Source organism: Vicia villosa, linkage group LG2 (assembly GCF_029867415.1).
Source record: "Vicia villosa cultivar HV-30 ecotype Madison, WI linkage group LG2, Vvil1.0, whole genome shotgun sequence".
NCBI lineage: Eukaryota > Viridiplantae > Streptophyta > Magnoliopsida > Fabales > Fabaceae > Vicia > Vicia villosa.
The window spans coordinates 24,772,119-24,784,614 of record NC_081181.1 but is presented as its reverse complement, the minus strand read 5'-3'; the positions used below and the strand labels follow the sequence as shown (position 1 = coordinate 24,784,614).

General features: G+C 32.5%; 1 protein-coding gene across 1 annotated transcript; it reads right to left on the bottom strand.

Annotated features, from left to right (window-relative positions):
• Window positions 1-413: 413 nt before the first annotated feature.
• Window positions 414-10,638, bottom strand: LOC131649661 (mediator of RNA polymerase II transcription subunit 25). The gene is made up of 15 exons (XM_058919412.1): window positions 10,085-10,638; window positions 9,348-9,384; window positions 6,287-6,350; window positions 5,638-5,768; window positions 5,016-5,225; window positions 4,796-4,861; window positions 4,413-4,617; window positions 3,986-4,053; window positions 3,047-3,871; window positions 2,789-2,842; window positions 2,613-2,641; window positions 2,236-2,304; window positions 2,064-2,148; window positions 1,407-1,493; window positions 414-1,314 (listed from the first exon to the last, which is right to left on the bottom strand). Exons 1-15 carry the CDS (start codon window positions 10,180-10,182, stop codon window positions 838-840), a joined length of 2,505 nt encoding a protein of 834 aa, XP_058775395.1. The 5' UTR covers window positions 10,183-10,638; the 3' UTR covers window positions 414-837.
• Window positions 10,639-12,496: the final 1,858 nt, after the last annotated feature.

The window sequence follows — 12,496 nt, the reverse complement described above, 5'->3', positions numbered from 1 at the left end:
TATTAATATTTTTTGTGATAATAAATAAATTAAGAAAAATTAAAATGAAAGTAAGAAAGTGTGGGAAAATAAAATGTAAAAGAAATTTGAAATTTTAAGTAAGAGAGAGAAGATGTGTGTTTGGGAGAAAAAGTTGAATCATAAACATGCAATTGACACTTGGCAAAAAAGTTGATTTTCATTGGACAATAGAAAAGTGGTTGAGTGATTTTGTTAGTTACTATTTTATCCAATTTGTAGTGTAATGTTTTTTAGTAGGAAGGGTAATTTTGACAGTTTGGTCAATTTCTTAGTAATAGATAGATAGTAGACTTCTGACTTTTCTTTATAAGTTAATACTACGTCCGAAGTATTAATCCTTCGTATAACAAAAATAAATTGTGAAAGGAAAAGAAAAAATATGAGAATAGCAATGCCTAACTCCAAATTATTATTCTATTCATTCCTGCTAATCATAGCATTGCCTCTTTGTTTGGAGTTTTATGTCCAGCGATACATCAGATAACACCAATATACATTACATTGTCCAACCTCAAGGGAATGGCATCAAAAATTGCAACTTGGATTGTGCAACTAGACTCTGTATCCATCATAAACCCAATGACTTTATAGCATGCTCTCAATATATACAACCTATCAGTTTTTAATGGTTCGACGATTTAAGAAATGGAACAGAACGACCATATACCCCCCCCTACCACTGTCTCCCATAAATTATGAGCCAAGTACTTGTGATTGCATGCTAGTAACCTTAAGTTTAATAAAACAAATAGAATCCCCAAAACATGACTTGTGTGGTGTCAATTTTATCTTGGGGAAACTGTATCGGAAAATGAGCTAACTCATGAAATTCCCTCCACCAATGTTTGTAGCTCCTCCTTGTGATGAAACTTGTCCCTGAGAAACCATTTGTGAGCGTCCAGGACCTTGAACATAAGTTTGACCCATTCCGTTCCCAACCATCTGTTGCTGCTGCTGAGGAAGCTGTTGGTGCTGTAGTTGCTGTAATTGCGGAAGCTGTTGTTGCTGCTGCTGCAGTTGTGAAAGCTGTTGTTGCTGTTGAAGTTGAGGGAGTTGCTGCTGTTGCTGCTGCTGGATTTGTGGAATCTGCTGTTGAAGCTGCGAAAGCTGCTGCTGCTGTTGTTGCTGTTGTAACTGCTGCTGCATATGAGGAAGCTGCTGCTGCTGCTGCTGTTGCATTTGTGGAAGATGCTGCTGTTGCGATTGCATCTGCTGGTGTTGTTGCTGCATTTGTTGCTGTTGCATTTGTTGCTGCTGCTGACTGGATAACTGTGGCTTGAAAACAACCATATCCTGCTTGCAACCAAGGTTTCAAGTAAATAAACAAAGGTGTAATCCATCACAGATTTTAACTAGACATTAAAATATCAACAACTATATGTTACCCCAGGAAAAAGCATCCCGATCAAGCGGCAGGCTTTGTCAGAAACAGATAGTAGCAACGTCTGTGATGGCAATTGAATAACTGCACACTGAAATTAAATAATATATTAAAGAGAACATAATAATAAAATCAACGGTCGACTGCCAAAATGTAGACGAGTAAGTGCATAACACGGCCGACTGTCATCAAAGCAAGTTACTCAACTGTAGAGTATAATGAAATTAATATTCTATCACTCATGCAGATTCAATGTTAATTCATAATCAACTGGAATGAAGTTGTTGAGGTGAGATTCTCATAGTACCGATCCTAAATTTCATTATTCAGGGACTCGATATTGAGGGAGAATTCAAAAAAACATTGACATCAAGGTAGTTAAAACCAAGATTTCATGCAAAATCGAAAAACAGAAGTAAAATCCTAAATAGTGGAATCCTAACACTAATAGTAGGACAAAGAGAACCTTATATCACATTTCAAATACTTCCAAAGATCGTAGATTATACGATTTAATGACTAACAAGGGAGATTCCACCAATATAGGATTGTGCGTATATTCTTAATTGTCGAGGGCAAGCATAATCGTAAAATCGTAGGATTTTACAATTCAAATCGCGATTCTAAGGGAAAAAATAACCTAACTATTCACACGACTTACCAGCTTCTTTTCTTGGAGCTGACCCAGAAATCCATGAGGGTTCATTGCACGAAAAACTAGGAAATCTGCCTTTCCAACATATTGCCTAGTCACAGCATATAAAATTAGCACAGCTTCAGAACGAAAGACACCAATATATGTTAAAAGAATACAAATTAAAATAAGGACATACTTGTTATTCATGTGATCCTGAGAGATAAGCCGAACAATTTGCATTACAGGAGGCCAGTTTGCTGCAAGTCTGAGATCAATAGAAGTAGTATAACATATATTAGTATATCGAAGGAATTAAGAAGAGGCCAACTGAATTATTATCGCTTCCATTCTCAGGAAATACAAAATGCTCTTACAATGGAAGCAAACCGTGTTAAGAAAATACTACTTAATCATAAAAAGATCAAAGCAAATATTCTTTGACTCTGAAGTTTAAAGACCAAAATTGCAATACCAAATACTATTAATAATAATTTTGCGAAAATAGTATTATAAACTTCAACTACAATATAATCTAGTCTTTTGAGAAAAGATAATACAACATCTGAAACTTACGTCTCAGAGGCAGAAGAACTCCTGTAACCCTGCCAGAGATAAAGATGCATCAGGAATGTCAAATAACTATTCAGGAAATGATAGCAGGCTTGAAAAACGGAAAAAAATAAAACATAACTGAAATAGATTAAAACAAGTAAAAAAATATATATTGTATCTCGCATTTGGGAACATACTTCGAGTTTCGTGATAAATACTGGTTGTCCTTGCCTTTGTCCCGATAAGCTTCCCTGCATGAATTCCAAGTATAGAACAATAGAAGATATAATGTACATAGAAAGGAAATCAACCAAGATATGATCGTTGAAATTGAATAATGAATAATGCACTAAAATATGTGGCAATATATATAAGGTCTAGATATCCATAGCATAAAGACTGAAGTTCTCAACATCTGATATACTCATATAAAACAATGAAGGAAGTGGACATACCTCCCAGACCCTTATATATTTGGATTGTGCAGAAGCTGTCTGTTGTGACAAAGGCATATTAGCAGTAGCTGCATTATTTGCAAGCGGCTGCATGCCTGATTGTACTTGTTGAGTCATTCCTGGAGTAGGGATCATTGCGGCAGTTCCAGAGGAGACACCTGATTGACCGAGGCCATTCATTACATTTTGGTTCATGTTAACTCCGGCCTGCACCATTTGGGCCCCTGAAAGGTTTCCTGGGTTCATACCGGGAACCTGTTGTCCCATACTAACTGCTCCTTGAAGATTAGTTGATGGTTGTGAAATCCCATTGTTCGGACTTGAAGCCAAGTTAGAAGTGGCTGATGGTAATGAAGCAAGACCTGGATTTTGTCCGACCTGTGCAGAAGCAGTAAGAGATCCAGAACTAGTTATTACTGGCGGTCCAGAAGAAAAAACATTTTGACCTGCAGGTCCAGAAGATGCCGTCCCACTGGATATCATGTTTGACATGTGAATGGCAACAGGAGTCTGACCCATTGATGGAAGTCCCATAGATGTTCCGCCACTTAAAGCAGCAGAGTTCATTACCTGTCGTGCTTGAGAGAGATTATTCAAAATGTTCACATTTGCTGGAGCTTGATTCCCAGGACGTGGCTGCAACATTGACACTATTGGCTTTGTATCCTGTGCATTTTCATTACTCGTCATAATATCTTGAGAAACAGAAGACGGAGAAGATGTCTGCAAGCTTGGAACTCCTTGACCAGTACTAGTAGGACGTGCAACTGACGAATTATGATGAAAACCTGACCCAGTTACCATGGAAGTTACGGGAACTGGCTCCTGAAGAATTATCATGCAAATTCAGGATCATTTTTTAAAAAATTTAATTATAATCACTGAATTAAAGTGCTTAGTTTAGATGAAAGTTAAATTTTTTATCTAATGTAAGTTTACCACTTTAACCGTAGCAGGAGTTACAGTCCCAGCAGGTATTGGTTGTCGGTTTGTGATAGATCCATTCACTAGAAAGTCAGAGAAAACTTGTTAAACTAAAACACCTTTTAAACCATATTGTCAAAAGAATAAATAAGCCACTACGAATAAACTGCTGACCAACCAAGCATAACAAACTAGAGCTCTAAACCACTACATGTCCATGAATCAAATAAATATATATCCTTACACCTTAAGAATAAATCTTCTGAACAAAATTCCAACTAAAAGTACTACAAAGTTGGTGTTCAAAATTATGCAAAAGGAAAAACACTAGAAATATAAATAAAGCATGCGAACTTATTTTTTTGAAGTACATACTACATACATGCCCATTACTTAATATTGGTCTTAAATAAGGGATGCAGATATTGCATGCATAAACAACCTGATGGTAATGTGGTGGGTGGTGCCCCCGTAACTGGTATTGCAGATGCAGAATCTACTTTTACAGGACTTTGATTTGAAGGCAAGCTTGCTCCAGAACGACTCAAGGCACTGCGGGCTTCCCTAAAACCTTCTGATATTAAAATAAGGAAATGAGTGGTTTTAGCATCAACTGGGGGATCAGCAGCTCTATTATTTCGTTTTCCCTACAGTGTCAAAAGGATGTTGTCAATATAACAAATTATTCAATAGCAGAAAAAAGTTACTTTTTATAATAATAGCCTTAAAATAACTTGCAACACACTTGGTATATCTTTTAAAATATTATTATATTTCCGGTGATCTTGAAAATATTAGTGTACAAAAGAGATAAGTCATCCTTACCGCATTGTAAATGGCTTTAACTTTGGGAAGTTGTTTTGGGCAAATGATCGATAGAGAAATAGCAAACTGTATACAGAGTATCATATTCCATTAATAAAGTGTGAATCGATATAGTCTTACAGCATAGAGTAGATAAAGTGTCAATAACAACAACAACTAAGCCTTATCACACTAGGTGGGATCGGCTATATATACAAATAAAATAAATAAAACAAAGTACCTGTGGAAACGCTTTAGCAACAGCTTCAGCGTCATATAACTGGTTCCCTGGGTCTGAGTCAATAGATTCAGTTTTCTCTATGCTCTGCAGTTGCGGAACATATACTGGTGTCTGCAACGGGTAAGGATTACTGGCTGCCACAAGGATACAATGCATGTGCATATCCACATTCTGCTGATTTGGGCCTCCACTTTGAGAAGGGGGGAACATCTAACGATTCCAGCATTGAGTTTGAGCATTAAAATCCATCTTACACAGCCCAAGATATGTTTACAAAGTTTTCGAAAAAGCATGTTTGAATTATGTGGAATATTCTATTAAACGGCATGAGCTATATATATTGTTATAAAATACATTGTTATAAAAAAAAAAACAAAATAAAAAAAAAAAACATTACATGATAGATCTTTTGTGAGTTTTTACACAAAAATTAAGCTTGTGGACAATTTAAAAATATGAAGAACATGTCATAGAATTATAGATGGGCTTACTTAGACATCTTTTTTACCTACTACAATAATAAGGGTACAGATAATAGAGGACTAAAAGGAAACATTATGAAGGAACTAGGATCAACATATATCGTTTAAAAGTTGAAGAATAAACGGGAAACAGTGTATACCATCAGAGCTTCAGCAAGCCCTTCAGCAATTGCTGCATCATTAAAACCACCGCCAGAAAAGGGTATAGATGATAGCCACTGTAAGAAAACATCAGGGTCTCTTGTCCAACCAGTGCGTTGCACAAGGATACCTGCATCCAATGATGCTAAGTTAAGTAAAAATACTTAATATAGATTTGTCCATTGCAAATAAATTTTCCAGTGTAAAAGGAGTTGGGCTGATTTCAAGAATCCTTGAAGTCCAAGAGATTATGCTATGGAAAGTGAAATCACTATAGTCTACTTTCTACACTCGAACACCCACTTGCTATTGTAAAAGAAGATAGATAGAATTCAAGCATCCTAAAATCCTAGAGAATGTGTTTCGATAGTAAAACCTTGTATGTTTTATAGTTTAGCATCTCACACTCGTATATGTGTGATCAAACTGAGGAAATTTATATGGTACAAATAAGTTTGGTCATTTTTCCTTCTTTATTAGTATATAACTATATTTAAATAGGGAAACTAGTATAAATTAAAAATAAATCAACTAGCATGGGAATAGCAGCAAGAAGTTAATTCTAAGGCTATGCAAAAATTATGGCATGAACAGCTTTAACGAAGCAATGATTCAGAGTAGGAAATAAGAAAATTAGCAAAATTGTACCTGAATAACACCCATGAGTATTATAGGTGACTAAGGCAAACTCAACGTTGGATACAGAAGGCTTCTGCAATAGAAAGGTAAAAGAATAAATCAATAGATAAATCACAAGACAGAGAGATTAACACATTTTACTAGTATGATTCGAACAAATACACTTCTGATCTTTCTAAGTAATGAGCTACCAAAACAACTTATCTTTTTTGTCTTAGATTTTTAGGTTCTGAACCCCACAAATGTGGTTCTTACGTTGATGAATATTAATTATTTATAAACTCTTTACAAGTCTTTAGTCAATGTGGGATTTGAATTTTTCCAAATACATCAACTTACACCAGCATTATGGGCTTGGTGTGCGGATAATATATAGCAGACAACCTGCTGGATCTTAGATAGATTCAAATAATGTTTTTGATTTTTAGGCTGGGTCTAGCTTAATCTCATAAAACCGACTTATAAGATGAGGAATGGCTAATCAATATAAACTATTTTTACATCTTATCTCTAGTCAATGTAGGACTTAAGTTTTCCCAATAATGTCAATAATTGATACAGTACAATGTATTATTGCATTGTGCACATTGTTCATGTGCATAGCATATAATTAGGATCTCTAGTCGCTTATTAGAGATACATGCTAGTTGTCCCTTTCTGTTAGATTCTACATGCTAGTTGTCCCTTTCTGTTAGATTCTGGGTTGTTAAAAACGTGTCAGACCGCGCCAGAATGGCATAGTCAGGCGACGCAGCCGGAATGACCGAGGAATCAGTAACGGAAACGGCTTGGAACGGTGGTGACGCGGCTTGGAACGGTCGAGACTTCCTTGTCTGGTTTTTTCCTTAATTTTAAAAAGTTGGAAGGACTATTTTGAACATTAAAAAAAAAAGACATAATACAGCTCTCATCAGCTTTTGAATCTAACACACATACCTCTTCTTTGCTTCACTCCTATCACACATACCCCTCTCTCTCTCTCTCTGCTCCTCTTCTACCAATTGCTTCCATTCATCTTCTCAGTTAACATTCCATCAACATCAGCTCTCCTTCTTTTCTTTCTTCTTTACTTTTTATCTCTCTTTACTTCTTTACTATTTTCTTTTTTCTTTCACCTCTTCTTCTTTAGGTTTTTGGTACTATTTCTTCTTACTTATTTTTTATCGAGTTCTTTTTAATTTTTTTTCATTTACTGTTTTTTTTTTTCATTTATTTTTAATTTTTATCGCTGTTATCACTTTTTCATTCACTGTTGTTTAATCTTTCAGACTTGATATTTTATTTTTAAAAATTGTACTTTCCTTTATCCTTGAAGTAATTATTTTAGTTTTTAACAAATATGTGTGTTAAAATTAAATATTTTAGTATCCGCGTCACAAAAATAACGCCAATTCTGTTCCGGGTTCCTGCTCTATTCCATTTGTTTAGATAGCCGCGTTGTGTCGTTATCCGAATTTAACAACATAGGTTAGATTGTGTTTGTTGATAATTAGAAGCCCTTCTTCTATGTATCTATATATACACACTTTTGTACATATTCAACATACTATTAAATTACACAATAGCAGTTTCAAGAATCTCTCAATTTCTCTAATTCTAACTAATTAGTAATAATTAATATCAAAATATCAGAGATTTTTTTATCACTGGCAGAATTTCAGTTGCTCCAATGAAGCCAAAAACACCTATACAAGACATGCTGGAATATTCTTCCACGACATCTATTTGATTCCCAAATAGACATTGACCAAAAAACCAAAACATCTGAGACAGATGATTTGGTATTGAAAAAAAAAATCAAGTCACACAATTGCTAGAGATATCACCTATATATAGGTTATAACTTATAAAGACATGTTGATGTTTTCTAGTGATATTTAGGGTTACTGGTTTTAGGATATTCTTGCATTAAAAACACTAGCAATAATATCTTTACCAAGATATGTTGAGAGTGGGAGTTGTGAGAATGATATATAATAGCATTTCTTAAGGGTATGTTTGCGAGTTGATATTTTTGGAGGGAAAAGCTTTGGAGGGTTGCGTCTGTATTTTGATGTGTTTGATATTTTTAAAATTTTAAAAAACAATATAATAGATTAGCATATAAAATTACCAACATCAAGACATGCTGGAATATTCTTCCCCAACATCAATTTGATTCACTAATGGACATTGACCAAAAAAACAAAAACATCTGAGACTGAGACAGATGATTTGGTATTGGAAAAAAAATAAGTCCCATAATTGCTAGAGATATCACCTAAATATAGGCTATAACTTATAAAAACTTAGGCAATGAAGAGAAAACAACATGTATGTTTTCTAGTGATATTTTAGGGTTATTGGTTTTAGGGAATTCTTGCATTAAAAACACTACTAATAATATCTTTTACGAAGATATGTTGAGGATGGGAGTTGTGGGAATGATATATAGTAGCATTTCTTAAGGGTATGTTTGCGAGTTGGTGTTTTTGGAGGGAAAAGCTTTGGAGGGTTGCGTTTGTATTTTGATGTGTTTGATATTTTTAAAAGTTTAAAAAACAATATAATATATTAGCATATAAAATCATATTGTTTTTGTAAATTTTTTAAAATATAGACACAACCCTCCAAAGTTTTTCCCTCCAAAAACCGAATCCTAATCAGAATAAAAACTTTGGGCTAAAAGCAAGCTATTTAAGATGTCAAGCCATTGGGAAGAGAATATTTGTATCCAAAGCCAATGAAAATAACTACATATATTCACTAAAACTGATATAAGCATATAAAATTAGTTAGCATATAAAATCATATTGTTTTTTATCAAACACATCAAAATATAGACGCAACCCTCCAAAATCATCTAAAAACCAAATCCTAAACAGAAGAAAAACTTTGGGCTAAAAGCAAGCTATTTAAGATGTCAAGCCATTGGGAAAGAGAACATTTTTATCCAAGGCAATGAAAATAACTACATATATTCACTAAAAACAATATAAGCCAAATCAAAAGTGTTCAAGTGATAGATACTAATACTTTCTTTCATTTTTTTCAAAGACTGAAATTTTCACCAGTGTAACAAAATGTATACCTGCCCAGTTGACTCATTCCCACTAATGCTAATGCTCCTGTAAGAATACCACAATAGGTTAAAACATGTGGACATGATGATATGGCCTTTAAAACAGCTTGACACTTGCGATAAGACAGAATAACTGAAATTTGCTTACATACATATATACATATATATAAATTAAAGTTTCCAACACTAAAGCATAATATTAGCTGATACATGGCTTTTATTAAGTGCCAAGGTAGAAATCTGGTCAGCAAAAGAATATTTATGTTAAGCTAAGACTTATGTTGAATCCCAATTGACAATGTGTTGTCTTTGGTTCTCAACATGATACTCTCATTCGGAGGAAAGGCTTTAAACCAAAATGTTGTATAGTATCGCTAAGAAGCATTTGGATTGTAAAAAAGAACGGAGCGTAGTAAGATGGAACGGAGCGGAATGATGTCATTCTATTGTTTGGATACATCACGATGGAATAGAATAATTTTGTCATTCCGACCGACACAAATTGGAGTAGAATAATTTTGTCATTCCGGCCAATGCATATAACACACTTTTGAGTTTACAAAGTAGTTTTCATTTTCATAAAAAGAATCAACGGTCTGATCTATCTCCGAAACAATTTGAGCACAGCACCAAAATCAAACACATAAATTAGAAGAAAAACTAAACACAAAACCCTAATTTTCATTGAGCCGCATAAAATAGGATATTAACATGGATGCATAGAAAGTAAAGAGAGAAAACTGAACCTGACAATTTTATCTAGATAATCCATTTGAAGGGTGTCCCAGTAAGGGCCCATAGCGGCTGTACTTTCGACGACGATAATGACTTGTTTCTCAGCCATGATGTTTGACAAACGCAAAACCAAACAAACAACAAGAGAGGAGACAGAATTTTAGGTTATAGGTTGATGCGAGGTAAGAAAATCGGGTTTTAATTTAATGGGTGTGGGTTTAGGTTTTGATTTCAATTTAGATTGGAAATTGATAAAATGAAATTATACAGATGGAAGGTGTAATGGATTAAGAAAAGATGGAAAGAAAATGAGCAGAATTATTATTGTTGGTAAGTAACGAATATTGCCAGTGGAGTGGCCAACACGGGAAGCGTTTCGTTTCTCTGGTGAGAACTTTCTTTAATATATACTAGCGTTCAGGTCTTTTTTTTTAAAAACTTGGTATCCCCTAGCCGAGGACTCAGTGGGAGTGGATCATATAGTTTTGTAAAGACTCGGCCAACACGATTGTTTCTATTTAATGATTTGAGTTTAAGAGGAGCACATTGGTCTCAAACTACATTCACCGCGGTCGGATCAACCTTTAGGTCATACCGGTAAAGGATCAACCTTTAGGTCATACAGGTAAAGGTAAAGTGTTGAGCAAAGTTATATAAATATTAAAATAAATATTATATAATTATGGTTAATAAATATATATAAAAATATGTACGAATTAAGAGAAAAAATATCTTAAATGAAAATCGTCATATAAATATTAATTTAATTTATTTTGTAGTAGGTGTTAGGATATACTTAAAAGTTATATTGAAAAATATATGAGTATATGATTTAGTACACTTCACACAAACAGATAATTGTATCAACAGTTGATTTTTTCCCATTCATAAAAGGTGCAATGCAAGGTTTTAGAACGTCCATTTATTAAAATATGTGCAACTTATTTCAGTTTATAAAAATAATTGTATCAACCGTCAACTTTTTTTCGTTTATAAAATTATTTGTAACTTATTCTCGTTTATAAAAGTAATTGTATCATCACTAGACTTTTTCCCATTTTTAAAAAGATTTGTAACTTATTTCTGTTTATAAAAATAGTTGTATCAACAGTAGGCTCTTTCTCATTTATAAAAATATTTGTAACTTATTCCCGTCTATAAAAATAATTGTATCGACAATTGATTTTTTTCCGTTTATAGAAATATTTGTAACTTATTCTCATTTATTAAAGTAATTGTATCAACATATGACTTCTTCCTGTTTATAAAAAAAATTGTAACTTATTCCTGTTTATAAAAATAATATCGTGATGGTTAAGAAATACATATAAAAGATATACAAATTAAGTACTCTCGGTCAGTCGATCATGTATATTTTAGTAGAAAAAATAAATAGTAGAAAAAATAAATGAAATAATTAAGTATTCATCTATATATGTGTTCGCACGTGTCTCACAATGTCTTTATAAATAGTAAATAAATATAATATAGTGATAATTAATATATATATATATATATATATATATATATATATATATATATATATATATATATATATATATATATATATATATATATATGGATAAAGCTAACATGTGCCCCGAGGGCACATGTTAAAAAACCTAAATATAGTAAATTTGTATTGGAAAACGTAATAAACACATTAATTATAAACTTTTTATGAAAACAATGCACAACTTCTTAAAAAAAAATTCTACATTTAGCTCTTAACATGTGCCCTTAGGGCACATGTTAGCATGACCCTATATATATATATATATATATATATATATATATATATATATATATATATATATATATATATATATATATATATATATATATATATATATAAATAAATTAAGTAATCTCGGTCCGTCGAAAATGTATATTTTAGTAGAAAATAAAGAAAATAACTAAGTAGTAATCTACCTGTGTGTTGGCATGGGTCGCACAATGTCAATACAAATGGTAAATAAATTTAAAAGATAATAGTGTTTTGTCATGATGTATAGTGAAAGTGTGTATTCTTTCGATCATTGTTTCGTGTTTCTTTTAATAAAAACAAATATTTGTAGATTTTTTTGGTATATAAAATGCTAACATTTTTTTAAATCAATTTTCTTTTTTTATAGCCTATCATGATATCATATATCATTTTTCATAAAGTACATGATTTTATTTTTAAAAAAATCTATAAAAAATATTACTTAATTGATTGAATCAATTTTTATGGAAACAAAATGATATTATCATCTTTAAATTTAATTTCATTCTCGTTAATAAATTTATTGAATTAATTTTTTTTATTCACTTTACAATACAACCTAAAATTAACCTAAAATCATTTGCACTTTTTAGGTCTTTTATAAATAATATAGTTATTTTAAAATAAACAGTACAATTTTAAAAAAATATATACT